The sequence below is a fragment of the Vulpes lagopus genome, chromosome 2 (assembly GCF_018345385.1).
Source record: "Vulpes lagopus strain Blue_001 chromosome 2, ASM1834538v1, whole genome shotgun sequence".
Lineage (NCBI taxonomy): Eukaryota > Metazoa > Chordata > Mammalia > Carnivora > Canidae > Vulpes > Vulpes lagopus.
This window is the reverse complement of record NC_054825.1, coordinates 105,058,026-105,085,210: the sequence shown is the minus strand read 5'-3', so window position 1 is coordinate 105,085,210 and position 27,185 is coordinate 105,058,026. Positions and strand designations below refer to the sequence as shown.

Here is a 27,185-nt window from a genome sequence, read left to right as displayed (position 1 = left end):
CATAGAATTAACTGTGGTTCGCTTTCTACTGGCTAGTAGTTAAATTTAGTAATGTCCACATGCCTTCTGCATGTGGGAAAACAGCAGGTAGGAAGAGCCATTTCTCACTTTACACTTTATGACGATTTACAATTGCTACCACAATGTTAGGATTTCAACAGACTTATCTAGCCTTTTACCAGATACAATATTTAAATCAAATCTGTGTATCTACATTTTTTCTGCTGCCTCTTGATCCTACATTCTATCTCTGGTCTTTAGTTCCTCTGTAACACAGGGACACGTGTTAATGCTGGTCTACCTCACGAAAAATGCTAGAAAAATGAGTATGTTAAGGTTGATGGAAGTCAGTGAGAGAAAAGCATGGAGCCTTACATATACCGCTTGAGAGCTTGATACCGAGACTCCCAAAGTCTGGGTGGACAGTGGGACCGAGCTGGTTAAAGCCCTGTACAGGGACAATCAGTCTGGTTGCTGTGTGTAGGAGGATTCAACACAGGGAAAAACAGAAGGAAGGAGGACAGCCCCAGAGACGCCACATCCAGGAACTTTGAAAGGACATTTACGGGCAAAAGATTTGGTTGCTTCCAGGTTAAATGTTCTCCCTTAATAAACGGGAGAGCTGAAACACTGTAGAAGTGTAGCAAAGTTCATAATTTTATTTGCAATTTTAATAAGCTTAAAGGTGAAAAAATCAATCAAACTGCTTGAGTGGCTGGATATCTATATGGGAAATACACCATACACAGAAATTAATCAGAGACTGAAGTATGAAAGCTAACACTACAAAGTTTCTGGAAAAGAACAAAAGAAAGTCTTTATGGCCTAAGGGTAGACAAAGATTTCCTAAATAGGACAGAAAAAGCATTAATCATAAAAGAAGAAATTCATATTGTATTAGACCACATACGTGGCAGTTGGTATCTCTGCCAAAAGATTCACAGATAGAATACATAAAGAATCTTGCAACCTGAAGAGAGAAAAACTCAGTAAGAAATGGGCAAAACATTTCACAGACACTTCACAAAAGAGGAGATCCAAATGGCCAATAAGCATATGAAAAATTGGTTAGCATCAGCAATCACTAGAGATGCTGATACCCCAACATGTCCACCAGAATGGATAAAATTATTTTCTAACAATGACAGTACAACTGGGCGCTGCTGGCAGGAACTCCAAACAGTGCAAGCACCTGGGAATACTGTTTGGCAGTTTGCAATAAAGTTAACGTGTGCTATGGCCCAGCATCTCCCCTCCTAGGTCTATACCCTGGATAAATGGGCACACGTGTCCACAAAAAGTCTTGTATAAGAATGTCTATAATGGTTTTATTTATAATAGCCCCAAACTGGAAACTACCAAAGAGCAACCATTGGTAAAAAGCATAAACAAATTGGAAATCACCGAGCAAAGAAAGAAAAACTAGCAATACACACAACACAAATGAATCTCAGTCATTATCTTGAGCAAAAAAAGTCAAATAAAAAAGGGGTATGTATTGTTTGGTGCTATTTATGTGAAGTTCAAGAAAAGTAAAACTAGCCTGTGGCGACAGAAGTTTCCACAGTGATTGCTGTGGGGCGTGGGGATAGAATGGGAAGGGGCACGTGGAACTTTTCAGGGTGATGGAAATGTTATCTTCAACTGGATGGTAAATACTCTGCTTTATCAACTGCACAGTAAATCATGTCTTTGAGGTCTGGGCAGGTAGTGTCTGCACATGACTTAAATCTCAATTTTGCATAGCATCACAGAATTCTGGAGCTAAAGAGAACTTAGTGAAGATCTGGCCCAGCCTTTACCTTCTATAGATACAGAAACTGGCACCGGGGTCATGAATCCCGTCCATGAGGTCATAGAGCCTTCGAGAGCGGAGCCAGGAGTGGAGGGGGCTCTTAACTATCCGCTCTTAGTTTTCTGCCATTTTTGAGGACAACCCTTTGGCATATGAATTTTTTTTAGTTTATGATTTATTTCCAATTATAGCTTTGTAGGGTATTTAATTTGGCATTCTTTCCAATGCACTACATACATCACACTCACTGTAAAACTTTCTTGCTTTTCTCAAATTGGGAGAGCAAACGAGCAAGCCAGGGCTATGGCCACCCCATGCCGCCCCCTGTTAGTACAGACCCTGAGGAGTTCTGAGGGCTTAGCAAACTTCCTAGGGGTGCATTTTTCTATCCAGAGGAGAGAAGAAAGGAAAGCTGTCATTGTCACCGGTAAACCTTCCAGATGAAAGGCACAGGGATGCCCTCTTGCAGGGCTCTTCTGGTGTCGGCGTCAATGGGATTCTGCGGCAGATATGACGCAGACAGCTGCAGCAGCACAGATGAGGAAGAACAGCCCTGGGGAAGGGGATGGGGGTGGTGAGATTACCTTGGGAGTTTGGGTGACTTGCTAGCTCGGGAGATTTTGGGGGATTTCTTGGCAGCCCAGTCGTCACTCAGTTCTACGTCACTGGAGTCTGAGCAGTTGCAGCTGTCCAGCATGGCAGAGATCAAGCTGTTTCCGTAGATTTCATCTGGTGAGACACAACCAGTAGAGTCTGGAAGTGCTATCAGTTAGACAGTAATGAGGATCTTTATCACTGGAAACTCCAGGACGGATCGACTCTACAGGCCAGCATGTTAAGTTCAGAGGTTGAAAGAGAAAGCACCGGAGTATGGTTTCCCTTTAAAGTTTTTATGCTGTAACATTTTCTAAGCAAAAGGAGGCAATAACTTCTACTGTTATCAAAGCAGGCATGGAATTTCAGTGCCTCTGGAATGTACAGAATAGTCTGGCAGTGTTTACTGCGCCCAAAGCGGGAACCTCCCAGCACACCAGGCATCCATCTGGGTTCACAAGGGTTTGCAGGCAGCCGGGGGACCCAGGCCCAGCAAGGGGCTTGCTGACTCATGGGCTCGGACCTGAGGCCTCCCAAGGCCCCTGCTGGTTTTGGGCCTGCTCTGGACTAGAGACCTGACAGGTTGGGTCCACTGTGGGGACTCCCATAAATTTATGCTGGCCTCCTTCGAGCAGTAGCTGGAAGGTAGTGCTGTGCAGGAGGCCCGTCTGTGGCAGCCCTGGGCTCTACTGGGGGTGCCTGAACAGAAGTCGCTTGAGACAATTTTCACCATCGGCCACCAGGCAGAAGGCTGAAGATGGTGTGCACAGAGGTTGGGCCACGATGAAACTGCAGAATAGATGAAGGTCATGTCTGACACTTCCTTGAGAACCTTCTCCTTTGCTGCCTCCCTCCCACCCCTCACGTCCCTTCACTCCCCAAACCCTGTTCTGCCTTCACTGTAGGTACCTCAGCTTCAGAATCACTTTGTTTTGCTGACAAAACCCTCATTCCCTCAAGGCTCCAAGAATCTTGCCAGGTCATAAAAAAGCTGAATTGTCCAACTGCAATGAAATAACTTATGGACTTTGAGTTTATCATTCAAAAGGGCTGTTTACATTTGAAAGGATGAGTTTGCTAATATAACTAATCTCTGGTGTTTCTGAACATATGGAGTGGACATCTGTGATAGGGACCGATCGGAGGCCCCTGGAGGCAGAGGAGAATGGCTTGGTATGCTACCTGGAAGCAGGCTGGCTGAGGCCCACATTACCCTCTTCTTCAACTACTTCCCTATCAGAAGGCATGACTTGCAAATACAGCAAGCTAGGGTGGTGTCCCCTGAGTTTGGTCAGATAAAAAGGCTTAATTCACATGCCCTGAGTAGCGCTTTACATAAACCTGAGGAATCACTTAGTCAAAAGATTCCTGGACATGGTTCCAGAAAGCATGTAAATCCACAGAAAGCTCATGTGTGCTCATAAGCACAGAGCCCATTCACCAGCCTGAGGAAATTCAGTTATGTGCTATTCACTCGGCTCCTGACCTACTGGCTAATCCACAATTTCACAGCTGCTATATGGCAGGCCATTTGCTTATTTCCTTTACTCATGTCCTACTCCACTTGGGCTGCTGAAACCAAATGCTACAGACTGGGTTACTTCCAACCACAGAAACTTAGGTGTCTGTTCTGGAGACTAAGGTCGGAGATGAGGGTGCCAGCACGATGAGGTCCTGACCTGCAGTCAGCCACCCTGTCGCAGTGTGCTCACATGGCCTCTCCTTAAGAGTGTGTGTGTAGAGACAAAGATCTCTACCTCTTTTCCTACAAGGCCACCAATTCCCCTGGAGTAAGACTCTACCCTGACAGCCTCATTGCAACTTCATCACTCTCTGAAAGCCCTGTCTCCAAATACAGTAGCATTGCAGGAAAGGGCTTCAACATATAAATTTTTTTTTTAAAGATTTTATTTATTTATTCATGAGAGACACACAGAGAGAGGCAGAAACATAGGCAGAGAGAGAAGCAGGCTCCATGTAGGGAACCTGATGTAGGACTTGATCTTGGGACTCCAGGATCACACCCTGGGCGGAAGGCAGTGCTCAACTGCTGAGCCACCCAGGCATCCCCAGCATATGAATTTCTAGGAGGACAAAAGCTCTAAGGATTCCTTTTAGAAATTCGTAGATATTTGCTAAAAACAAAAACAAACAAAAAAAAACCACTCTCAGTTACAGAAATACAGACTGGTAATTTTGAGGAGGGTGTCTGTTTAGTTGCCTGGAGAACACCTACAACAGCAGGTCACAGGCTCTGGGAGCCCAACTGGCAGCTGGGTGTCGGCAGCTGTAGACTTGGAGGCCTCGCTGGATGGGGATAAAGGGCAGGCCTGGCAACCTGTATTTAGATAGAAACCTCAGGTGATCGGTGGGCAGGTGGCCCTTGGGCTGCATTCTGAGAAGTGATGACGTGCAGGCTTGAAACAGTTAATGAGCTCACGAGAAATTCCCGACTCCCCGAAGTCAGGACTCGTCCTCCTCTGAGCCCGTTTACACGTACCATTTGGTTGGCAATTACTCATATTTGCCTTGTGACATGGCTTCTATTTTTGTCTTGAGGTATTAAAATCTTGACATTTTTACTGAACTTTTCAAGTGTTAAGTTGCCTTGTCACCCAAAGGGGTTTATAAACTCCCTGAAAGCAGGGAAAGCAGAGACACCGCGGTGTGGCCTCACAACCACAGGGGACTCAGAGACCAGAGACCAAGGGAGCACGGAATACACACTGGTGATCTGCTGCTGGGCTTTATAACTTTTTGATTCTCTTCATTACAAAAATAAAACGTCCTATTTCCCAGAGGACTGCAAGCACTTAAGTCTGTCTGCGTTTTATATGAGCTGGACGTGAACGGTAAAGAGATGCTGGCACTGGGACAGGGCCAGGCTCCCGACTGGCACGGAGTCTGGAAGGCTGCAGCCTCTGTGCCCTACAGCACCCCTGGCCTGCTTCTTCTGTCCTATTTTTAGTGGGGAATTTAGGCACCCAGGACAGAAGCAAGCTCTTCATGTCCGTTCCCTTCAACATCCAGTCTGAGTACAGGTTTTATAAACTTGTGCACATGGTGGGGAGCCTTAGAGACCACGATCTCCTTCCTGGAGAAGGCGACCCCATGCACACCTACCCCACCCTCTCCAGGCACTGCTCCTCACCGACTGCCCTCCTCCCTTCCCCTTCAAGGGCGGCACCCACTGCTCTCCTATTCTCCTCCCTTTGCCCTGCTTCCTTCTGAATCTTGTCTCCCCTCCTTTCTACCCAACTCCTTACTAGCCTTCAGTTCTACTTACTCTTGGTACTAGTTCAGTGTGTGAATCAAAAGACAAACAAATGGACTAATATCCAATGTGTTCAAGTACAGATTTACTGCTCTCAATTTTATACAGTAACACAGACAGCAGAATGCAGCCAGAGATGCTGAAGGAATAATGAAGAACAGATAGAGGTGGGGCAACGGTATGAAATATGTGAGTGAGCAAGCACGCCAGGTTGAAAGAACCCACCGCACTGTGACACCAGCATATCACCATGGCTTCAGGGATATGAGGGGCAGAGACCAGTGTGACCGGCGGGAGAAAGAGGAGTGAGAAGTGGAGAGGAGTGTGCATCCAGGAAACAAATCCCTTTCAACTCAGGTTGTGTCAAGGTCAGGCGCTTGCCAGGCACCAGGGTACAGAGAGGACTCAGTTCTCTCTGTCCAGGCCCTCAGGATGCAGAGGGGCAGACAGAGCCTGGCACAATGACCAGCAGCAGCCTGAGTGATGGGCGACTGACACAGGAGGCAGTGTTTCTTGCTGTGAGGAGCAGGGTTTCACAGGGGGCAGCAGAATGTCTGAGCTGGCAAATACTGCTGGTGGGGGCACATGGCTTCAGCCGTCACTCCGTCACTGGCTTAGGACACTAGGCAAGCATCCATGGTACAAAGGGAAACAGCAAAGCCCCTTTTCTCCAGAGGCTCACAGTCTAGGATGGCAGAGACAAGCATGCAGCAAGTGGCCGGAATACACCTAACGAATAACCAAGATCAGTACAGGAGAGGGTTCTTAGAAGGGAATAGTGATTCATCAGGTCAAAATCTTTATGGATGTGCAAGGAATCTTCCTTGGTAATCAGCTAAAAAGCAGCTCACAGTGGATTAATAAGGAGCAGAAGTAAGATTCTAGCAGGAGGCTGAGAAATATCTGGAGCTTTTAATTCTATCACTTGTTCTGGGAGGGCAGAGATGTACCTCACTGTTAATTTGGAGCTTGTCTCAACAGTAATGAAGGCCCTTGGTAACACCTGATAAGAAACTAAAAGAGGAATCTATTGATCCCAGAAAGCCCGTGCCAGCTTCCCCCCCTGGCGGATAGCTGAGGTCTCCCCTATCCTGTGGCCGCAATCACATGAAGTCTTACAGAATGCTGGTAAAACCCATCAGAAAGTACATGTAGAGAATAACAGAGAATAGCTTCGATACAGTTTTGGAAACCACGCAGCTTACATTTCGTAAGTAGGCACTGTCTTTGACTGGCTGTCAGGAATACTATTCCTCACCCACACCTAAAAACAAGGTCTTAGGTTCTCTGGTGTGGAGGCCCACCTGATTTGCTATCTGTCCGGGGATCCATGATGACAAACTCTGGCCGCAGCTTGCTGATGCGCCGCCCCTTGAGGATGGGCACGAGCCCACCCAGGTACTCCAGGTAGAGGGTGTAGCACGGACCGCCCACCTCTGGGTCATCCTCTGTGCGCTTCATGGTACAGTGCAGACGCTCATTGCCCGCGGAGGGGTAGCTGACAAAGTCTCTCATGTTGTTGGGATCTGGAATTGGGGGCTGGAGGCAGGAAGAGGAAAGAAAAGAACATGGACATCAGTGGTTACTACAACAGAGTACTGGCTGGTAGCTTCGGGAGGGTTAACCATGTGTTGTGGAACAGCAATTCTTAACTGTGGGTGCACATAAGAATCTCCTGGGGGCGTGAAAAAAGTCCTTAAGCTAGGATCCCACCTCAAACAATGAAACTGGAATCTTGAGGGCAGGGGGCTGGGCAGGTATGTTTTTCAAAAACTCCCTGTGTGATTTTAATGTGCAGCTGGAGTTGAGAATCAATTGGTACATGACCGAGATTGTAAAGCAATTTGAAAAGACATCACAACAGAGTCTAAAACTGATTCTTTGGGGGAAAAGTCACCTTGAACAAGTCAATCTGATACTTAGAAGCAGAGACAGAATACAGACAAGAGAATACAAGAAAGAATGTAAGGTGCAAAGGCCCCAATGTTAGTGGGGAGACCCGCACTTGAACCACAGCTGGCAGACCTATGGCACACACCACCAATGAACACATTAATTCTCAAGTTACTGTCCACGTAAAGGACGAGTGACAGCGTGTGCTGAGGGGCGGTGGCAGGGGGGCGGTCACCCCTCGTCAGCATATGGCTCAATCTTTAGGACAGGGCTCAATCTGACCATTTCTGTAGCTAGCAATGGAATAAGCTACTCAAACTTCTAGGAATGGGTTTCCCATTTTTCTGAAGCATCTGCCAGGAAGGCAGGATTAAACAAGGCAGGCTGATCATCAGAATGGCATGGCAATCAACCTCTGAATATGGCCTTTGCTGCGAGAAAGCTTATGCCCCTCACACAAGGTGAGTCTTTGGTGGATACTAGTGGTGCCAGGGACAGACCACGCTTGGAGCATTTATCACCCAGATTCTCTAGCCAAGGAGGAGCAGACATGACTTTTGCAAGCTGGCTCTCGGATTCTTGCTCACCTTCTCTGACTCTGCCTTTCTGGCCAGCCCTCTGGGAGAAGGGAGCCAAGGGGAAGAGGAAGTGAAGGAGGAGGGTGGACAGGCTTTACCTTGATGGTAGGGATGAAGGCGGTGGAGAGGTAAGAGCAAAGGCGGGGAGGCAACGTCAGCTTGCTGACGTCCTTGTCTTCTCGAAGGGCGCTGGCGATGGCCTGCTGGCACAGCAGCTGCAGGCTGGACACACGGTGCTCCACACGCACCACATATAGGGCTGGTCCCGAAGCCATCAGCAGCCGCGAGTCCCGGTGTCCCCAGCAGATGGAGACGATGGGGCGCTGCCAGGAAGTGAAGGAGGCTACACTTAGGCTTTGCTTTGTTCTTGTGGTAAAGTACATAAGATCTTGCACGCATATGTCAAACAAAATAAACTGACCAAATAGTTTCAGAGAATATTGGTTTTAAAAATAATAGACATTGAAATACTACATCACAGAAATTCAGCATTCTCATTGGAAAACAGTTGGGTCCCCAGGACAGAATGCAAAGCACTGGAATTGTTTTGCAAAGTTCTTTTATGCGTATTGTCTCATTTGATTTAGTGCCATAAAACCCAACTTATCTCTGTGTAATGATGTCTCTATTAGAAGATGCACTTACCTTGGGGTACAGTAACTCACATTCCTTACTGAAACTCTGGTTATCTGGATCCCTGAGAAACCAGTGGTCACTCCTGTGGCTTGGGGAGGTGGTGAGGAGGTAGACCAGAAGCCCTTCCCTTCTGTCTCAACAAGGAGCATTTCTAAGTGAAATCGACCCTGCAGCTAGACTCACATGCTGTGTGACCTGGGGACTGCTATACAGCCCTAGGATATCTCCTATGTTCTCAAGAGTGAAATGGGAGCTGTGAGGACTAAAGGAGAGAGAAGATGTCAAAGGTGCTTCTGAGACCTGTCATAGGCTATCACCCACAGATCCTGTATCACAGGCACCCTCAGCTGCCCTCGAGCTAAGGGCCAGAGGAAGAAAGCAGAAAGCTATTGGGGAAGAAGACAGTGGCGGGGGGACATGCAGTTCCTGCAGTGGCCATTTCTGGGAGTTGCAGCTACCACTGTTTTGAAAGGATAAGCTGAAATCCAAATATGGAAGTCAGAAACTAGTTGTATTAAACAAACTCCAAGGCTCAGGGGTATGAGCTAAGTAAGATCCACCACGGAAGAAAGGAGGAGGTGGAAGGCTGTGACCAGGAAGCCAAGGGAGAATTGGTTCATTCCTGTCCAACTGGATGGGGCTCTAATTTAGGGAAGTCTTGAGGGACTGCAAAGATCAGAAGTGGGGTGTCAGGTCTATTACAGGAGTGATGGGAGCAGAATTTTCACAACACTTTAGTGACAATGAAGACACTTGCTTAAAATAGCCTCCAGGGTTAGCTAATCCTGGTTTCAACTTCAAAACAAAACACAGGCTGAAGATAACTCCATTTTCTCTTTCCAAGTCTGTGAGCCCGGGCAGGGTGGGTTGGTACCCGAGCCATGGCCCCTGGAGGAGGACCATGGAGCTGGGAAGTCAAGTGTGTGGGCGTCCAGAGTACTTCCACTTGGGCCTCCTTACAAGAGGATCCCACATGTGGGGTAGACCCCACAGAAGGCTGGTTAATTTAGAGTAAGCCGTAATTACTATCATAGACAAAGTAGATAATGCACAACCCCCCGTAAGTGCAGGTTATATATTTATCTTCCTGTCCCCTCTGTCCTCCCTTCTGCATTTCATAGTAGCAGTTAATACATGTTTTGGGAGGATCTTACATAAAATCATCTTTATGATAAGTATTTGTCTCTTGTATCTTTGTACAAAGAAATTTAAACCACTTACACAGACTTTCAAAGTGTATGAAAATTCTCTCTTACAGCTTCATGAGCACATACAGCATCTCATTTCATCCTTTCACTCCTGCCATGTAGGTCACTACTCCCATTTACCACACCAGGAACTTGACACTCAGAGAGGATAAGTGCCTTGCTACAGCGAATATCCAGGGAAGCCATCATTCTTACCCACTTCCCTTCAACCCCACCATTTGTGCTCACTCTACAAGGTGCTCCCTTCTCTGGTCCATATAGCACACCACCACCTATAGAGTGTATAATGCCCCATGAACAAATTAAACTGTTGGTCACAAATAAAGTAAGAGACCCAAATTGTCCCTTAATCCATCCAGTCAAGGCTATTTTACTCAGAAACCAACTGGACAATATGTCTGTAGAAGAGGCAAATAGAAGGAGAAACAGGCTACACCATTAGCAAATGGACAATGACCAGGATGATTCATTATGGCAGAAAAGAATCCGAAGATCACATGGACCCCAAGTGGAGATAAATTAGCCAGAGGTGCTGTTAGGTGCATGAGACAGCAAGAGGACGCCCGTCTGGAAGGTGGGGAAGGAGACTGTGCTACCACTCTGTGCATGGCATCCATGAGGAAACACACTTCTCCACAAGGAGGACTGAAAGGCTGGAAAGGGTGAAAACCAGAACTCAGAGCACAGAGCAGGAGGTATGCGGCCTGTGGAAGCAACCCCTTCGGGGGCTCCACGGGGGAGCTGTCATCCAGAGCAGGTTACTGGGAAGTACTGAGAATGCCAACAGGGATTTACAGCACAGTAATCTGGGATGAGCATTCACTTACTTGCCCACATCAGTAATTGTCTGTCTCAGTAAAGGGGAGATTTATGCTCATGTAAGTTATTTTTATAGCATATACTCTCCGTAAGATGATAAAATAGCAAAATAAATACTGGTGCCTTTCTATACTAAATTTTAAGGATATTATTAGAGAAATAAAGAAGAATTTACAGACAGTGAGAGCTGATTCTCTTGTCTGAAGGTCTGAGGTCTCCCTGATGTGGGGAAATTGATTACTGTAATTCCCACTGAGGAGAGAAGAGTGACAGTGGGCTATGACCTCAGGATACCTTTAAGTCCTGTAAGCCTGTAGAAAGACTAGGTAACTATTTATTTGAAAGCTGCTAAGAGACTGCATCTTAAATGTTCTTCCCACGAAAAAGAAATGGCAATTACATGATGGCAATCCTATTGCCATACATAAGTGTATCAGATCTACACTTGTATACTTGAAATTTACACAACCTTCGTGTCAACTCAACAGAGTTGGAAATAAACAAATGAGAAACCACTCATGAAATCCTCTTATATCTTTTTTTAAAAAAATTTTATTTTTATTTTTATTTATTTATGATAGTCACACACAGAGAGAGAGAGAGAGAGAGAGGCAGAGACATAGGCAGAGGGAGAGGCAGCAGGCTCCATGCACCGGGAGCCCAACGTGGGATTCGATCCTGGATCTCCAGGATTGCGCCCTGGGCCAAAGGCAGGCGCCAAACCGCTGCGCCACCCAGGGATCCCTCTCTTATATCTTTTTAAATATTTTTACACCGTTTTTATATGTCACCTTACATTATCAAAGTCTCCTTTCCTTTTGATGCTGACTTTTCAGTACTGCTTACAGGGACTCCAGCCTACAAATGGACTGTTGTAAGGCAAGTGCACATGCCTGCAGACATACAGGGTGGGGTATGTGGTGTCTCAATTCAGCTGCCACCCAATCAGTGATTTCTGCCCTCTGACACCTAGGATCTGCGGCGCCAGCAGAGCATGAATCCACTGTCTGCCTGCCCACAGCCCTCACCCACCGAACACCATCCTCCCTAAGAACTGCCCACCAACCAGGATTAGCTACAGAAGAGAAACGTACCAAATGTTTAATTCCAGTAAACCTGGGAATAGATAAGAGTGCACACTAACACAACTCCCACAGCTGAATGCTTTTGTTTGAACAGCTGCTGTCTGCTAGGGAAAAACTCAGCCATAAATCTGTGGACTTAATCTTTCTCTCAAATCACACAAAATGACAATTTTTAGAACCGATGGCTAGAACTGTGAAGTTGGTAACATTCAAATCTTAATTTGTGTGGGAAGTTCACATACTTTGCACGTCTAAATCCGAGGCAAAAGGACAAGAAGATGATCTACATTTCAGGGAGCATCGGTGTGGCAGGAATCTAGTGCTTTAGTGCGTTTGAGGGAACAAGGGGAGGCATTACTCAGCTGGAGAGAGATGCTATTTGTATGGAGCTTTGGTGAGTGGTTAACACACAGTCGAGTTGTGTCTCTCCCTGTCTCACCATCTGATACCGAGCCCATGAGGGAGCAGGTCAGTCTGCTCCTTGGCTACAGAGTGAGGATTTTTTTTTTTAAATTTTTATTTATTTATGATAGTCACAGAGAGAGAGAGAGAGAGAGAGGCAGAGACACAGGCGGAGGGAGAAGCAGGCTCCATGCACCGGGAGCCCGACGTGGGATTCGATCCCGGGTCTCCAGGATCGCGCCCTGGGCCAAAGGCAGGCGCCAAACCGCTGCGCCACCCAGGGATCCCCAGAGTGAGGATTGTACTAGTAAGTGGTCAGCTTCAGCCCCTCTGACACATGAAGCCTTATTTCCTCCTGCTATACAACAGCCACCACACACTCATCCAGTCACTTCTTCATCTGTGGAGCCATCAGTTATTCAGTTAATGATTTGTTAGATGTACACAATGGGTCAGACACACTCTTAAGTGTTGGGGACCAACTCTGAACAAAATAAGCTTCCTGCTCTCATGGAGCTGCCACTCTGAGGTGGGACAGGGAGCAAGATGCACATCTGATCCTCTGATGTGAACTATCTGATCATGTCAGGTAGTGAGGCAGGGCAGAAGGGGCTTGTGAGAGAGCAAGGGGGTCGTTTCAGACAGTGGGGAGGACAGAAGACCGCTCCAACAAGGTAGTTTCAGCAGAGGCCTGACTGAGGTGGGAGTTTATTTATTTGGAAACATTGAAAGCTTCCTCACTGCACTGCTATTTTTGTATCTGCAGTGAGCTTCATGGAGTCCTCTAAGAATTTAAGAGGAATAAAAAACAGGATCTTCTTTCCATATTAAAGATAAGCTGCTCAAGCAAGTGAAAAGACAACAGAAAACCGAAAGGGTCAAAGCCAGGAGGCATCTGGCTGTCATAAGGAGGAACCACGAGGCTGTCTGAACCCACAGTTTCTGGCTGACGAGGACCCTGGGCTGAGAACCAGGGATAGGGCCCACTGAGGCATCTGGTCCTATGGGTGTCAGAGCACCCTCCTGGTCTCCCACAGTTGCTGCAGCTCTGCCCCTTCTTTCTGCAGCTCCCCTAGACAGTGGGATGACCTCAGTCTTAGAGGAAATGCACTTCAAATGTCTAATATTTGAAGGGGATGTCTAATGTTTGTACAGGTGTGTACAAAGGGAATGTCTGATGTGTATACAAGGAAGGAAAGACTTCTAGAACAGTTCACTTTTAAACAGACCAAGTTGAGACCAGTTTCCATCAAACTATGTTGGCTGGAGCCATGGACAGTTGTGAATGTTAAGCTACAATGAGTTGGCCACTGACTAAGGTATAGTAGTAAAAGCTAGCTCAGCATTCAGGCACCCACATTTCAGTTTTAAAAGAGCATACCATTCTTGTATCCTGAAAGCAGACAACCCCAGGAAGGGCCTTCTCATCTATTTATAGCAAACCAAGGAGAAAGCACTCCTGGGGCAGCTTCGTAAGAATAGGCACAGTGAGTCCCCAACCAAAGGGGGCAATGTACACCTTTGCTAATGGACTCTCCTGGAGTGGAGTCGATTTGATCACCATAAAGGCAATCTCTCATTTCATTTTTCGTTTCCATACCACCTCTTCCTCTCCCTTCTTGGTTTTTAATCCAGCTATCTTACATCAACATCTAAGCCTCACAAAATATAAGCTGACTCTGCTAACATGCCTTTCATGCAAAAAAAATTCATAAAGCTGAAGCAAAACCAATCAACCAACCAAAACCCCAGACCCAAATTACTACAGTCTGCAAACTTCAATCAGTAATGCTAACTCTAAAAAATCCGTTGTCAGATTTACAGATACGCAATTACATATAGCTGGTCACAGAAATAGCTAATGAGGTAAATTACAGAATTTTCAATTACAACAGGTAGAATGGAAAGGAAAATAAATTGCAGTATATTTCCTTATAAGAGCTTCAGCCACTGGCATTGCTGTTATGAGTAAATCAGGAGAATCAATTTTAAAGCTGAGGTTACCGCAAGTTTGTGCCCAGCAACGGCTTTGTACGCAATAACCTACAATCTAATTAACTTGGAAATAAATTATCCAATCTAAATTGCATTTAGTTCTTTCTATAAACAGCCCAATAAATTTCCTAACTTCCTTCCTGCTATAAAAATGTCCCTGCCTTTGGACAACTTGAATAGCATAGCACAGAAAACATGTGATTTTAGAATCATTACAGAAAAAAGTTAGGTTGGTGCTATCTATATAATTAATGTTGATTTTTTAATAGCTTCATTATTTAGCTTTATAATATTGAGGCAATTTTTTCAATGGTTGAAACAGATCCCCAAATGAAAAAAAGAATAGTGTACTAAAATGCTGAGACACTATATGGGTATTTTTCCTCAAAGGAAGATAAGCTAAGCTCCCCTCTTATCTCTGAGTTCCAATCAGTTAAAATTCAACACCTATTGCTAGTTTCACATTACAGTTGATGAAAACGTCTGCAATGGCTGAGGCCGCTCAACCTCTACCATATTTTAGGCACAGTGACGATCAGAGAAATGGAAGACAATGTGGTCTTTGACTTCAAGAATATAAGTAGACAAAAAGTGTATTAAGTATCAGAAATATCAAACATCCCAAGGGGATGCTTCACAGAGAAGCAGTCATTGGCACTTTACAAAAGGAAGTAACTGGGTTAGCATTAAGGATGATGGATTTCCCAAGCTGAGATTCCTTCTACATTCCTTGTAGAAGGAACAGAATATTAGCAGGAGGGGTATCCTGAGTCAGAGAGAATAGTGGACAATGCTGAATGTACCTGGAGTTTGTTTCAGCACTTCAATTCACAAATATTCTAGTAAATGTAAAAGCCTTATTAACTGAGAAAGAGCTGGAAAGTCCCACCCTCTCTTGCACTTATCTTTTTAGTTAGGCTAGGGTCAGAAAAGGCCGCATGATATCTGACTGAGAAGGCACCTAGCCTACTGGTTCAAACTATCAACAGAAAGAATTAAAGAAAGCATATGTTCACAACTGTTCATACATCAATCCACCAAGCAAATATTTACTGAGCACTTATAGGCAATGAACTGGCAGTTTCAGTTTTGTAAGATGAAAAAGTTCTGGAGATTGACTAATGTACTGAAATGTACACTTAAAAATTATTTAAAATGGTAAATTGTAAGTCAAGTGTATTTTTCACAAATAAAAAAAGATATATTTAAATAATGAATGTCTACAACTAATTACAAATTTCCCCAAATCAGGTATACCTGCCTCTTTGAGCTGGGTAAGGTTAGGACGTAAGACTCTAGAGTTTGTTATCACCCCTGTCAATCTTCAACTCACTGTCAGGCCCATCTCCATTATACCCCACTAAGAATTTCATCCTCCAGGCAGCCCAGGTGGCTCAGCGGTTTAGTGCCACCTTCAGCCCGGGGTGTGATCCTGGAGACCTGGGATTGAGTCCCATGTCAGGCACCCTGTGTGGAGCCTGCTTCTTCCTTTGCCTGTGTCTCTGCCTCTCTCTCTCTCTCAGTGTCTCTCATGAGTAAATAAAATCTTAAAAAAAAAAAAAAAAAAAAAAAAAGAATTTCATCCTCCATGAAAGCTGATCCAGATAAGAAGTGAACTGATCTAAAGATCTCTGGAAAATAAAAATAAGAAATGGCTACCTGTGCATACTTCCTAAGGATCTTTAAAGCCTTTTTTTTTTTTTTTTAAAGATTTTCATTTATTTATTCATGAGACACAGAGAGAGAAAGAGGCAGAGACACAGGCAGAGGAAGAAGCAGGCTCCATGCAGAAAGCCTGATGTGGGACTTGATCCCAGGACTCCAGGACCACACCCTGAGCCAAAGGCAGACACTCAATCGCTGAGCCACCCAGGCTTCCCAGATCTTTAAGCCTTTTTACCTACTGTTGAATAATAACTTAGTTCAAATGTAAAAGTCATTACTGGCATAAAAACCAAAGTCAGAATGAATAAATGAAGATTCAGCACATACTTCTTTAAGTTTCTAATTTCTACTTTGGACTGATAATAAACAGCAGCTCACTGCTTACTCACTGTCCACTCTTTTGAGTGGAGAATGTTAAGAAAGTATTCTGGTTAAAGGCAAAAACTTGTTTCTCCCTTATTTTTTCTGGTTTATACTCCATAATTTTTTTTTATACTCCATAATTTAATTCAGGTCAAAGAAAGACTAAAATCTGTTGAAGAGAATTACAGTAAGGAAAACCAACTTTCAGTATTTAATGGAGTTCAGCAGCATCACAATGAATGTCTTGACACACATCCTTACTTGCACAAGCGTGTCCAGAGTGAAGATGTGTTCCCCCCGGACATTGTAGAACTTGACCATAGCATTCTTCAGAAGTGGGCCATTGGGGAGGTCACCAAGCTGGGTTTGCCGTTCCATACCAGCGACCGCCAGGAGGTCTCCCTGTGTGCACCACTGGGTCACCACCTCTGAAATCACAAAGAAAATGGTCAGCACGATGACATGACCCTCCCTGAACTGTCACATAAGTGGTTTAGAAAACAGAGCTGCTTAGCAAATATGAGGTGGCTCTTCTGCTTCTTCTCATGAAGACAATAGCTACTCATTTCTCTGAAGATAATACAGACTCTGCTTAAACAGGTGTCTGTTACGGGATGGCGAGCGCAGCTCCTCTGAAACACAACTCTACCAGGTAAAACCACATATGATGAAGCCAGCATGTTAAAGGTCTAACTCCAGTACCAGCATGAGTGTGAGAGCACAGGTAAGATGACTAAATCTATGGCTGTCTCTCTCCTGCTTGTGCCTCCATCCCTAGAGCAGACTCCGGGGTTTACAGATGCAAAAAGTCAAGAGTAAAGTCTAAGATTCTATTCATTTGATTTCTGTGCACTCTTGGCACATAAGGTTCAGATAAAGGACATATCTGCATATGAAGGCCTTGACTTTTATTCCACATTGGGATGTTGTGGGGGCTTAGAAAAGAAGATAAACACTTTTGTTGGATGGGAGTGTTGTAAGAAATGTCCACTCTGGAGAACCTATAAGCCATTTCAGTACCTATAAAAAATGTCTATGAAATAGTCTAATCCCAACATAAGCAATTTACTTATTCTGACTGGTAAAACAAGCTATTCGTACTAATAGGATTATAGCATAGTTCTTCCCCATCAAGACTTGAGAACCCTATCTGGCTCTTACAGAGTCTGCTGAAATCCAGAAGTCAGAGGTCTCTCTGAGAAAAGCTGGCCGGAGCCTAAAGGTGCTCTGTCACAAAGGACGAACTTCAGAGCCAGGTTTAGAAGCCAGCAGTGCCTGCGCCCCATCAGGTCACATGCGACCCCCACAGCTTTCTTAGTCACATGCAATGCCAATTTTGACACTAATAACAGCACATTCCGAGGTCACCAGTGTTCCTGACCTCCTCTGAAAACCGGACAGCAGTCGGGGGACAGGATGGCTCCCAGATCCCTGGAAGTGAGAGCTTGTGTATCAAGTGAGCCACTGAAAGCTGGAGACGGAGGTAGCAGAGGACTGAGTGAAGGCAGTTACAGATAACCACAAACTGAAAAACACTCTATAATCTGAGATAGTGAAAACATTGGTAAAAGGAGTTTTTTTCTTTTCCTTTTAAAAGGATATGAAGAAGGTTACATACAAACCAGGAAATGAAAAATAACTTAAAAGAATCAATTAAATATCCTGGTGTCTAAAAAGAGACAAGAGGGGGAAGCTTGAGGATGTGTGCACATACTTCAGTATGCAGTAGAAACTGAAAGGGCTCAGGGGTTCCACTAAGAAGTCGGCTGTGATCATGAAACTGAAATGACCTTCTCCAGGTTACAGTTTTTGGCAGCATAAAGATGTCAAAAGAGGAGCAGCTAACACTGACACGTACAGAAGACAAAAGCACAGAGCCTGTCGTCGTTCAGGACACAAGCAGCACTGTGGCTCTGCACAGGTGAAGAGGCCAGCACCCAACTCCCAAGGCTCCTCCACCAGCCTGCTTCAGTCATGGAATTAATGAGTGACATACCTGTACCACTCTTTGTGCTATTTACTTATTTTAATAAGATTCTTTGAATCCTGCTACTCAGTAGTTTTTCCCAACAGAAAAGTGGGCTGCTGCCCCTGCAGGGCTGGCCCGGACACATAGTCCATTCAGAGACTGCTCAAAGATTAAAGGCTCTGCCCCCAGTGCTGGCGCCCTTGGTCCCAGGTAAGCCTGAGTCCACATATCCCCATGCAGATGCCTGGGGATTTCTTTAGTGCAGTTACCAAGTTATAGTGAGGCAGCTATGGTCGCCGTGGGGAAGCTGTTCTTTAAAAAAAAGAACAAAAAAAAAAAAACAAAAAAAAAAACAAAAAAAAAAAAGAACAAAAAAGAACAAAAAAAACACACACACAAAAAAAATAAAAATAAAAAAAAATAAAAAAAAATAAAAAAAAAATAAAAAAAAGAACAAGTTCCACAGGAATAACTCCATTTCTTGTTCTGTTCATTACACAACCAATAGCATCAAGTGCTGCAGCAACATGTATAGCCCTGTGACATGCAGCATAAGCCACACCTGATGTATACGATGGGCACACAGTCACCAGGGGAAATAATCTTCCCTCAGAAAACCCTGACATAAAGAATTCAGGAGTGAAATTAAGAAAGAAAAACTGGATTTGTTCAGTGTCAGCCAGGGGTGTGTGAGTACTTCCAGAGGGACTGAATTCCTAGGGCAGGAGTTTAAAATCCTCATAAATTACTACAGAATGAAAGAAATATTCACTTTCTAGATTTCATTATGATAAAGAAGGATACAGAAGCCTAGATGTGGTCAGAATCTTTTCTGTTCCAGAAAGTTTTTGAAGCTATGTCCATCTTATGTTAGAATAGAAAATAATCCCCAATACCGTTGCCCAATCTTTCAGTAATGATTTTACAATTTTTAAACCTCTAAAAATTCACTTTAAAATACAAGCCAGAAAGAAGAAACTAATGCTTTATTTAGTAATCCTCTTTTCACTTTTCCTAAGGCTCTTAGCACTGGGTCTCTGGGCATGTGTGGGAAGTTACAAGGCACAAAAGAGGCTCATCTTCCTAAAGTACCAATTTTTCTTGGTGACTTTTTTTTAAGGTAATCTCTATGCCCACTCTATGCTCAGGGCTCAAACTCACAACCCCAAAATTATGTCACATGCTCTACTGGCTGAACTAGCCAAGCGTCCCTTTACTGATGATTCTGAGGTGTTTGTGGATTTTTGGTCTCTTAAACATTTTACACACACAAAAATTAACATAGGCACACTATTTTACTTTAGTCAGACTGTCTTACGGATCTTTTATGCCTGGAGGGTCAAAATTTTACATACAGTAAGCAATGAGAAAATTCGGTGCTTTTGTGTTAACAAGAGTCCCTTGTGTGGGATTAGTGCTGGGTCAAAAAGAGGCAGCCAAGTATTCCTGGAGAAAGAACAGTGCTCTTATTAAACACCACATGTACTTGACCTGCTAGCTAGAAGTCTGGGGTTCACAGGGGCCTTTGTTCCTTGGATATCTATGTTGATGAGTCACCTTATTAGTCACTAGATATATGTGTACTTGCATTTGTGTATATGGATTGTGCATTGAGAAGGCGAAAGTGATGAGCACATGAACAAAGTAGGAAAGTGTGTGATGGTAAAATAACACGCACTTTTTTTTTTTCTTTAATAACAGTGCTTCTGGTGAGTGTACTAAGGACAGAACAATATTGGCACATACTCAATGAGGATGATGGGCACAACCTCTATCAGTCAGAACTACCAGAGGAGACAGGACCACTGACCAAAACCATTCTACCTCAAAATCAAAACCCCCTCTTGACTTTCTTAGTATATTCTATGCAGTGACAAAAGGAGGAAATTCTGTATAGCAAAGGAAATAAAACCTAGGAGTTTAAATTCTTTGATTTTAAAACAAATGTGTGGTGAAACGACCAGTGCCTTTGAGAGCTTTACTTTACTATATACAAGAGAGGAACTGGCTAGGTCAGAGAATTTCTGAGCTTATCATTCTACTGTTTTTCCTTGAAGAGTAGCAGAATATGACACTTTGAAATATGCCATACTGGCATAAAAACTATTTTGAGCTAAGCAGCAGCAGATACAAAAAAAGCTCTCTCCTCCCCTCTGCCAAAAAGCAGGATGTAAATTTGGGAAGGCCCCACCTCCCCCACCCCTCCCCCTCGCCCTCTGACCAGAAAGGACAGAAGTTAATCACTGGAGATATCTCTAGATCCTTATCAGCCCACAGATAGGACCAGGAGAATCTATATGACAAATTTCAGGAAGGAGCCCTATCTTCCATTAGACCTCTATATGTTTACCTTCCTACAGTTTGCTGTCCTAGAAACTTTAAGTCCTTTCCCTTTGTTTTGTCACTTCTCCATAAACAGATTATTCTTTTGTTAACATGCTTTATAAGCCCAAATTCTACCCACCCCTTTGAGTTACTCATCTCTGAACATTTTCACAGGTAAGTACAATGCACGTGCTAATAAACTTGTGTTTTTTTTTTTTAAACTTGTTTCTTTTTCACCTGTTAATCTGTCTTTTGTCAGTCTAATTTACAGGGTCACAGTCAGAGAACCAAAGATTTCTAGAGGGAAAAGTCTTTCCTCCCCTACATTATCAAGGAAGAGATAGTAACAACAAAGGATAAAATCCCCAGATAAGGTGAGCTAATTTATGGTTCACTGTGTGATAAACAGAAGTCCCCAAAGTTGGGATACTATGTAGATTTTTTCTTTAAGGTAGAATTTCCTCAGTTTCCACAGGTAAGCAAGATAGCAAAGAATTTGAAAAATTTGCTATATAAAGAATACAACGGAAGGAGTATAAGCATGCTGTTTTCAGTCCTGCTCAGATACACAGTAGGGAACAAAGTTCAGGACTCCAGGACTAGAGGCAAGTTCTGATGAAATTAATCAACTTGGTTAAAGGTTTAAAAATAGTTTTCTTTTTTAAGATTTTATTTGAGAGAGATGGGGAGAGAGAGAGAGAGAGAGAGCCGCACAAGTGATAGGGAGGGGCAAAGGACTCCCCACTGAGTGAGGAGTCCAATGCGGGGCTGGATCTAGGACTCTGAGATCATGACCGCAGCCAAAAGTAGATGCTTAACTGACTGAGCCACCCAGGAGTCCCTAAAAATAGAATTTCTAAAGAAGAGCTTGGATTACTAACTATATGTGAGAATTTATGATGACCATCCTGCAGTTTGGCTCCACAAAGGTCAAAACCTTCAGAGAAGAACACAGAGAAGCCCAAGGAATTTAAGTTCACCATCACTACACACACACACACACACAAAATACTCAGCTTTTAAAGGAGCCCATTTGTGTATGTGTATAAACACAGACTTCGGCATAGTCCATGTCCCTCGGGAGTTTAAAGATGAAGTAATTCCTTACAATTATAGTTTTGAAACAAAATGGGACATTCATAAAAGGGAGTAGAATTTCTAAAAATATACAATTTTGAAATAGAATACATACTTGGGGGTGTGCAGATAGGTATAACACATTACAGGCAATCAACAGTTAAGTATATGGACTTGTGGTCTCTACAGGCCTGCGAGTCTTGAATCATTCAGGCAAGAAGCACCTGCTCCAACTCTCTGGTTTGAGGGCCAGTTCTGAATGACAGGGGCAAGCTGAACTGCAGTTTTGTGTTTGCCCTTGACCTTCCATTTAGAGTACAGTGGGTCCCTTTATTTTTATTTATTTATTTATTTATTTATTTATTTATTTATTTATTTATACAAATATTTTCTTTTCCTTTTTTTTTTCAAAGATTTTATTTATTTACTCATGAGAGACACAGAGAGGGAGAGAGAGAGAAAGGCAGAGACACAGGCAGAGGGAGAGGCAGGCTCCATGCAGGGAGCCCGACGCGGGACTCGATCCCGGGTCTCCAGGATCAGGCCCTGGGCTGAAGGTGGCGCTAAACTGCTGAGCTACCTGTGCTGCCCAGTGGGTCCCTTTAACTTTGAGACCAGAGGCAGTCCAGAAATTCCTACATCGCACCATTTAATCCTGAAGAGACAGAACCGTTTTTCTAAAGAACTCATCAGGGTCACAACATAAGTAAATATCCTCAAACTGCAAAATTTAGAACGCACCAAATGCCTATAGACAGCGATTTTCTTGAGATAACAGATGTCCTAACATCTATCAGGAAAGTGTCAGCACTTGGAGGCTGATGTTTGCATCAGTGTCTCAGTCTGGCAACTGTAGAACCTCCATAGTTTGCTGAGGTAACTTTACCACACAATGATCAGTTCCTTAATGAGTCTCAAAATAACCGGGGCCCTTGTGAGGCTGTGCTGTGTGTGATCTGCTGCTGCAGATACTGTACAGGTATAATGTCGTCCAGAGGCAAACACCACACACCTGAAAAAGGATAATTCTTGTCGTGGTAGGAAAAGAACAGAAAGACGAAGACCATCAGGAGTCCCTGGGTATCGGCTTGTCAGATAAGCAGAGAAGCGAAAGGAAATGGCTTTCATTCACAGACTCCATTAAGCCTGGAAGAGGTCACTGCAGAGGGACGGGCATGGGTAAGTAATGGGTGTAGGATGCCCATTGGAAGGCAAATGCACACAGGGCAGATGTGTGGGCCTGGGGTCACATGCGGCCTTCTGTACCTTTCAGCCCCGAGCGGATGACAGTAGGAGACAAGTCATCATAGTTGTTCATCAAGCTGATGTCCCCCGAGGTGAAGCTGACAGTGAGCAGAGGCTTGATGTTCTGCACCGGGATGGGATATGCTGCTGGACCATCTGCCGGGACAAAAGGGCTGAGTGAAGAGAAGGCGATGCACACGTGACCCACATCCAGAGCATGCTACTGCAGTCTTGCAGCCAGTCTGAGAAACTGCCTGATACTGCAGACCAGACTCTGGACTGGGATGTCACTGAGTAAGGCAACATTTGCTATGACTCAGGAACGACACAGGCCATCAGAGGGATGCTTCCCAGAGAACTCTGGAATGAGAAGCAGGGTGGGGACAGTGAGCCCTGGAGGTACCAACTGGGGTCCCTTGGGCTCTGTTGTATGGTGGTGAGAATATATGTAAAAAGATTATTAACTTGCGTATTAATGTGTCATGTTTCTACTAATGTGTAAACATAAATAATTTTAATGTCATAACATGTAAGGATGGTGAGAAGAGGGATGAAAACGGTATCTTAATCCTGGTCCAATGTACAGAGAAAAGTTGCTTTTCAATGCTATTTCTCTTTCATTAAACATTATAGGAAATGAGGAGCCACAGCAGCCACCGTGAGTTCTTTGTTAAGTGTTTATCATGAGACACCACCAAATCTGGAGAGAAGGCCAAGGTGGGATGTGTCTCATAAAGAATTCTGCTACACCTACCATACACAGCCAGTATGAAGAAAATTCTGCTTTGTAAGTTCAAGGAGTACTTGTGGATGCTAAGGATGCTGTGATGGGTCATGTTCTGGATTTCTCCACATGTTGTTTCAAAATTAAAGGCCGGCCTTTCCACAGGCCAGGATAAATCAGGGTTCTTTCTGAAGAATCCCAGAGGCCTCACACCCATCCCTGGCAGCCATGCAGATTGGGCCGGCCTGACATCCACACGCTCAGCCCCTACTCAGCCTCACTTGTGGAGCATTCCCAGTTGTGACTTTCCTTTGCTTCACTTTAAGATGCTGTAGGTACCTACCTCTATGCACAAATTCCCTAGGCCATCAAGAAAAACCCTGTTATGTGAAAGGCAAATCCCAATCTTCCTCCAAATTGCCCCATGGCTCTAAGAAGGGAAATAGGTTAGAGAGGCAGCCAGGAACTAAATTCTATTCTTGGACTTATTCTGAACCCGCTTTATAAACTTGGGTCTCTGGATCTTCCTATTTCTGTTTCTTCCTATTATATATACATGGGGCTAAGTAAACTTGCATTCAATAAAGCTCTGTTTTAAAAGTATGCTGAAAAGTACCCAATGTTGTAAGACACTGACTTTATTACTATGAGGCTGGAGAAATGATCAACACCTCACTCAGGGCTAGGGTCCTACTAGGAAAAGGTATAGTTATTTCTCAAATGGAAGTACTCTCTCTTCCCCCAAGCTCCACCCATCCTGAAACAGTACCAAGCATCTGAAGTTTCCTTCATGTGCAAACACTGTCTTCTCCTCCAACAAATGACTAAATGAGTATGTGCTGTCTCTGGGAAGCATCATGTATTATATCATGTCTGGGACAGAAGACGACAAAATGAGAGCACTCCAAGCACCAATGGAAATAGATGCTGTTGGGGGGGTGGGTGGGACAAAATTAAAGAATATTCTTTAGACCAGCCCTTCATAGGATGAACACGCTCACAGGCACAAGGAAGGGAGAAACCGTCTAGCCTGTCGAGGGCGCTCAGTGAGCAGCGTGAACACAGCTGTGCACACTAAGGACAGAAATACTGCAGCTGTATAACTACGTCTAATCTGCCACGATTTCATAACACATTTTCCTTTAAAAAAAGAGGTATGGAGTATTGGGGACGAGCCCAAACCCTGAGCAGACCAGCGCTGAATGCTGCTGTTGGTGATGGGCAGCGTGACCATCAAAGGCTTCTGCCAGTGGGTGGATGAGGATGAGTGTGTGTGTGTGTGTGTGTGTGTGTGTGTGTGTGTGTGTGTGTGTGTATGGGGGAGGTCTCTCATACAGTTGAGGGATAAAACATACTGCGAAGGTGAAGGAGGCTGGAATCTGAAATTACCCCCATTGAGAGCCTGAAACTTTTCCTTGCTGCTCCAGATCTTAAAGAATTGGATGGCAAAGGATCTAATCTAACCATTTGAGGCTTATGGGGGCAGGAGACAGGTTCTCCTGAACTGAGAAAAGAAAGTTTTCGCCTGAAATAAAGATGATGGAGCACGGATGGCAGCCCAGCATACTGGCCTGCATTACGGGCAGAACTAATCCTTTTCTCACATAACTAAAGCTACAGGCTTTAATGACATTAGGGATTTCGAACACCACAGATTAAGTTATAGTAATAGCACAGCATTTCTCATCTCCAGCTCTCTTTATTCTCATTAAGCAGCTAAGCCCCACAACACCCCAGGGACACAGAAAGGGTCATTTCATGTCTAGTGAAACCTAAGCCAATGGAGCTTCATCAACCTGCACGGTGATTCTGAGAAAAGGGAAGGCAGAGGGAAGATAGCCGAATCAAGACCCAGACGTTCCGCCATCCTGCCTTGCACATCTCCAAGGCCCTCCTGGGATGTCAGTGTGCCATGCAGTATGGTGCACCTTCGCCCTCCCTCCTCCTCCTGCTGGCTACCTTGGGGCGGGGAGTAGTCGTCCGAGTCGGTGTCGCTCTCACTGCTGTCCTCCACCAGGAAGGCAGGGTAGTTCCAGGACATGCTGAGGATGCCATCAGACTCGTGCAGGAGGACGTGGGCCAGCATCCTGCCATGACAGTCCATGACGATCACCTGCCCATCAGCCGTGCCAAACAGCACCTGCAAGCAAGGATCGGGACCCTTGATGGACGAGGAGAAAGGGCTGCAGTTTCTGGCAAACCCTGTCACCTCAACTTGCTTAGAAGGATAAAACGTATTTAGGACTAAAGAAACAGAGCAGTTAAGTAACTGAGGCGATACACAAAGCATTAAGCACCAGAAACTTAGCTGGCTATTATTGCAAGAATTTTAGTCCTCTAATATCAAAATGTGACTAATGGTAAAATAAACATATTTGTTAGGTTGTATGGATATTTACAAATGATATCAGCAAAATCACTGCCTTACTTTTTGTGGGTTTTGTTTGTATGTTTGGGTTTTTTGGTTGGAGAAGGAGGGTTAAGAAGATGATATGTATTTTTCTTGGAAAAAAAAAGCAACAGTAGCAAAGGTTCAGTAAGAATTGCTCAAATTTAGAAGAAAAACTTCAGCTGTGTGTCTGACAAAAGAGAAAATATATTTGGTTATATAAGCAGGTTATCTAACCACATTTGGAAAGAAGAGGCTCTTGAAATAGTTTGTCTAATGTTTTATTTAACTAAGAATAATACTGGTATTAATGTATTAATTAATCATTAAGGTTCTAATGTATTAACAGTATTAACACATTCATTGAGCGTTTACTTCGTGCTAAGCACTATACTAAGAGCTTTACCTCATGTGTTGCCAAAATAATCCTGGGAGGTAAGTACCAGCATTGTTGATAATGGAGCTCAGATGGGCCTGACACCTTGGTGTGTGGAGGAAGGGCTGCCCCAAGGAGTCCCCCTCACTTCACCTGGCCCTGGAGCACACACGCAGGAACATGCTGCGGGTGTGGGCAAACATACGGTCAGAGTTAAAGCATGGGCAGGGCAAAGAAAGGGTTAACCCCCATCCATCAGTGCAACAGAGAAGCATCTCACAGCCGCTAGAAGTCCCTGGCATGAGTTGTGCATTCTAGCTGGTTCATCCATGAATGACACCAAGGGGGTGAACCAAGGGGAACCTTGGGGCCATGGAAAGGAGGAGCTCCCCAAGAATATAACATGTTCTCTTCTGCTCTGTGTGTGTGGCTCTGTACTTTCTCCATCTGTTGGCATATTTTTTAATTTTTAAAAGATTTTTATTTATTTATTCATTCATGAGAGATAGAGAGAGGCAGGGACACAGGCAGAGGGAGAAGCAGGCTCGCTGTGGGGAACCCGATGTGGGACTTGATCCTGGACCCTGGGATCATGCCCTGAGCCGAAGGCAGATGCTCAACCACTGAGCCACCCAGGCATCCCACATCTGTTGACATTGAAAACTTTTTCTTTTATGTTTACTGAGATCTGTGCATCCATCAGCAATGATTGTGACAAGCATGCAGATTCTTTCCATTTTATAGATGTAAAAACAACTTGAGAAGTCAGGTCA

The 27,185-nt window shown here is 44.3% G+C and overlaps 1 protein-coding gene across 1 annotated transcript in view; it reads right to left on the bottom strand.

Moving 5' to 3' along the window:
• TULP4 (TUB like protein 4) overlaps positions 1-27,185 on the bottom strand; it is a 228,274-nt gene that overhangs the window by 13,865 nt on the left and 187,224 nt on the right. Inside the window, exons 5-10 of the mRNA XM_041742669.1 lie at positions 25,607-25,787; positions 22,945-23,079; positions 16,569-16,735; positions 8,233-8,457; positions 6,968-7,202; positions 2,380-2,524 (exon numbers count right to left, since the gene is read on the bottom strand). Coding sequence (XP_041598603.1) covers positions 2,380-2,524; positions 6,968-7,202; positions 8,233-8,457; positions 16,569-16,735; positions 22,945-23,079; positions 25,607-25,787 — 1,088 coding nt within the window. The remainder of the gene's footprint in view (positions 1-2,379; positions 2,525-6,967; positions 7,203-8,232; positions 8,458-16,568; positions 16,736-22,944; positions 23,080-25,606; positions 25,788-27,185) is intronic.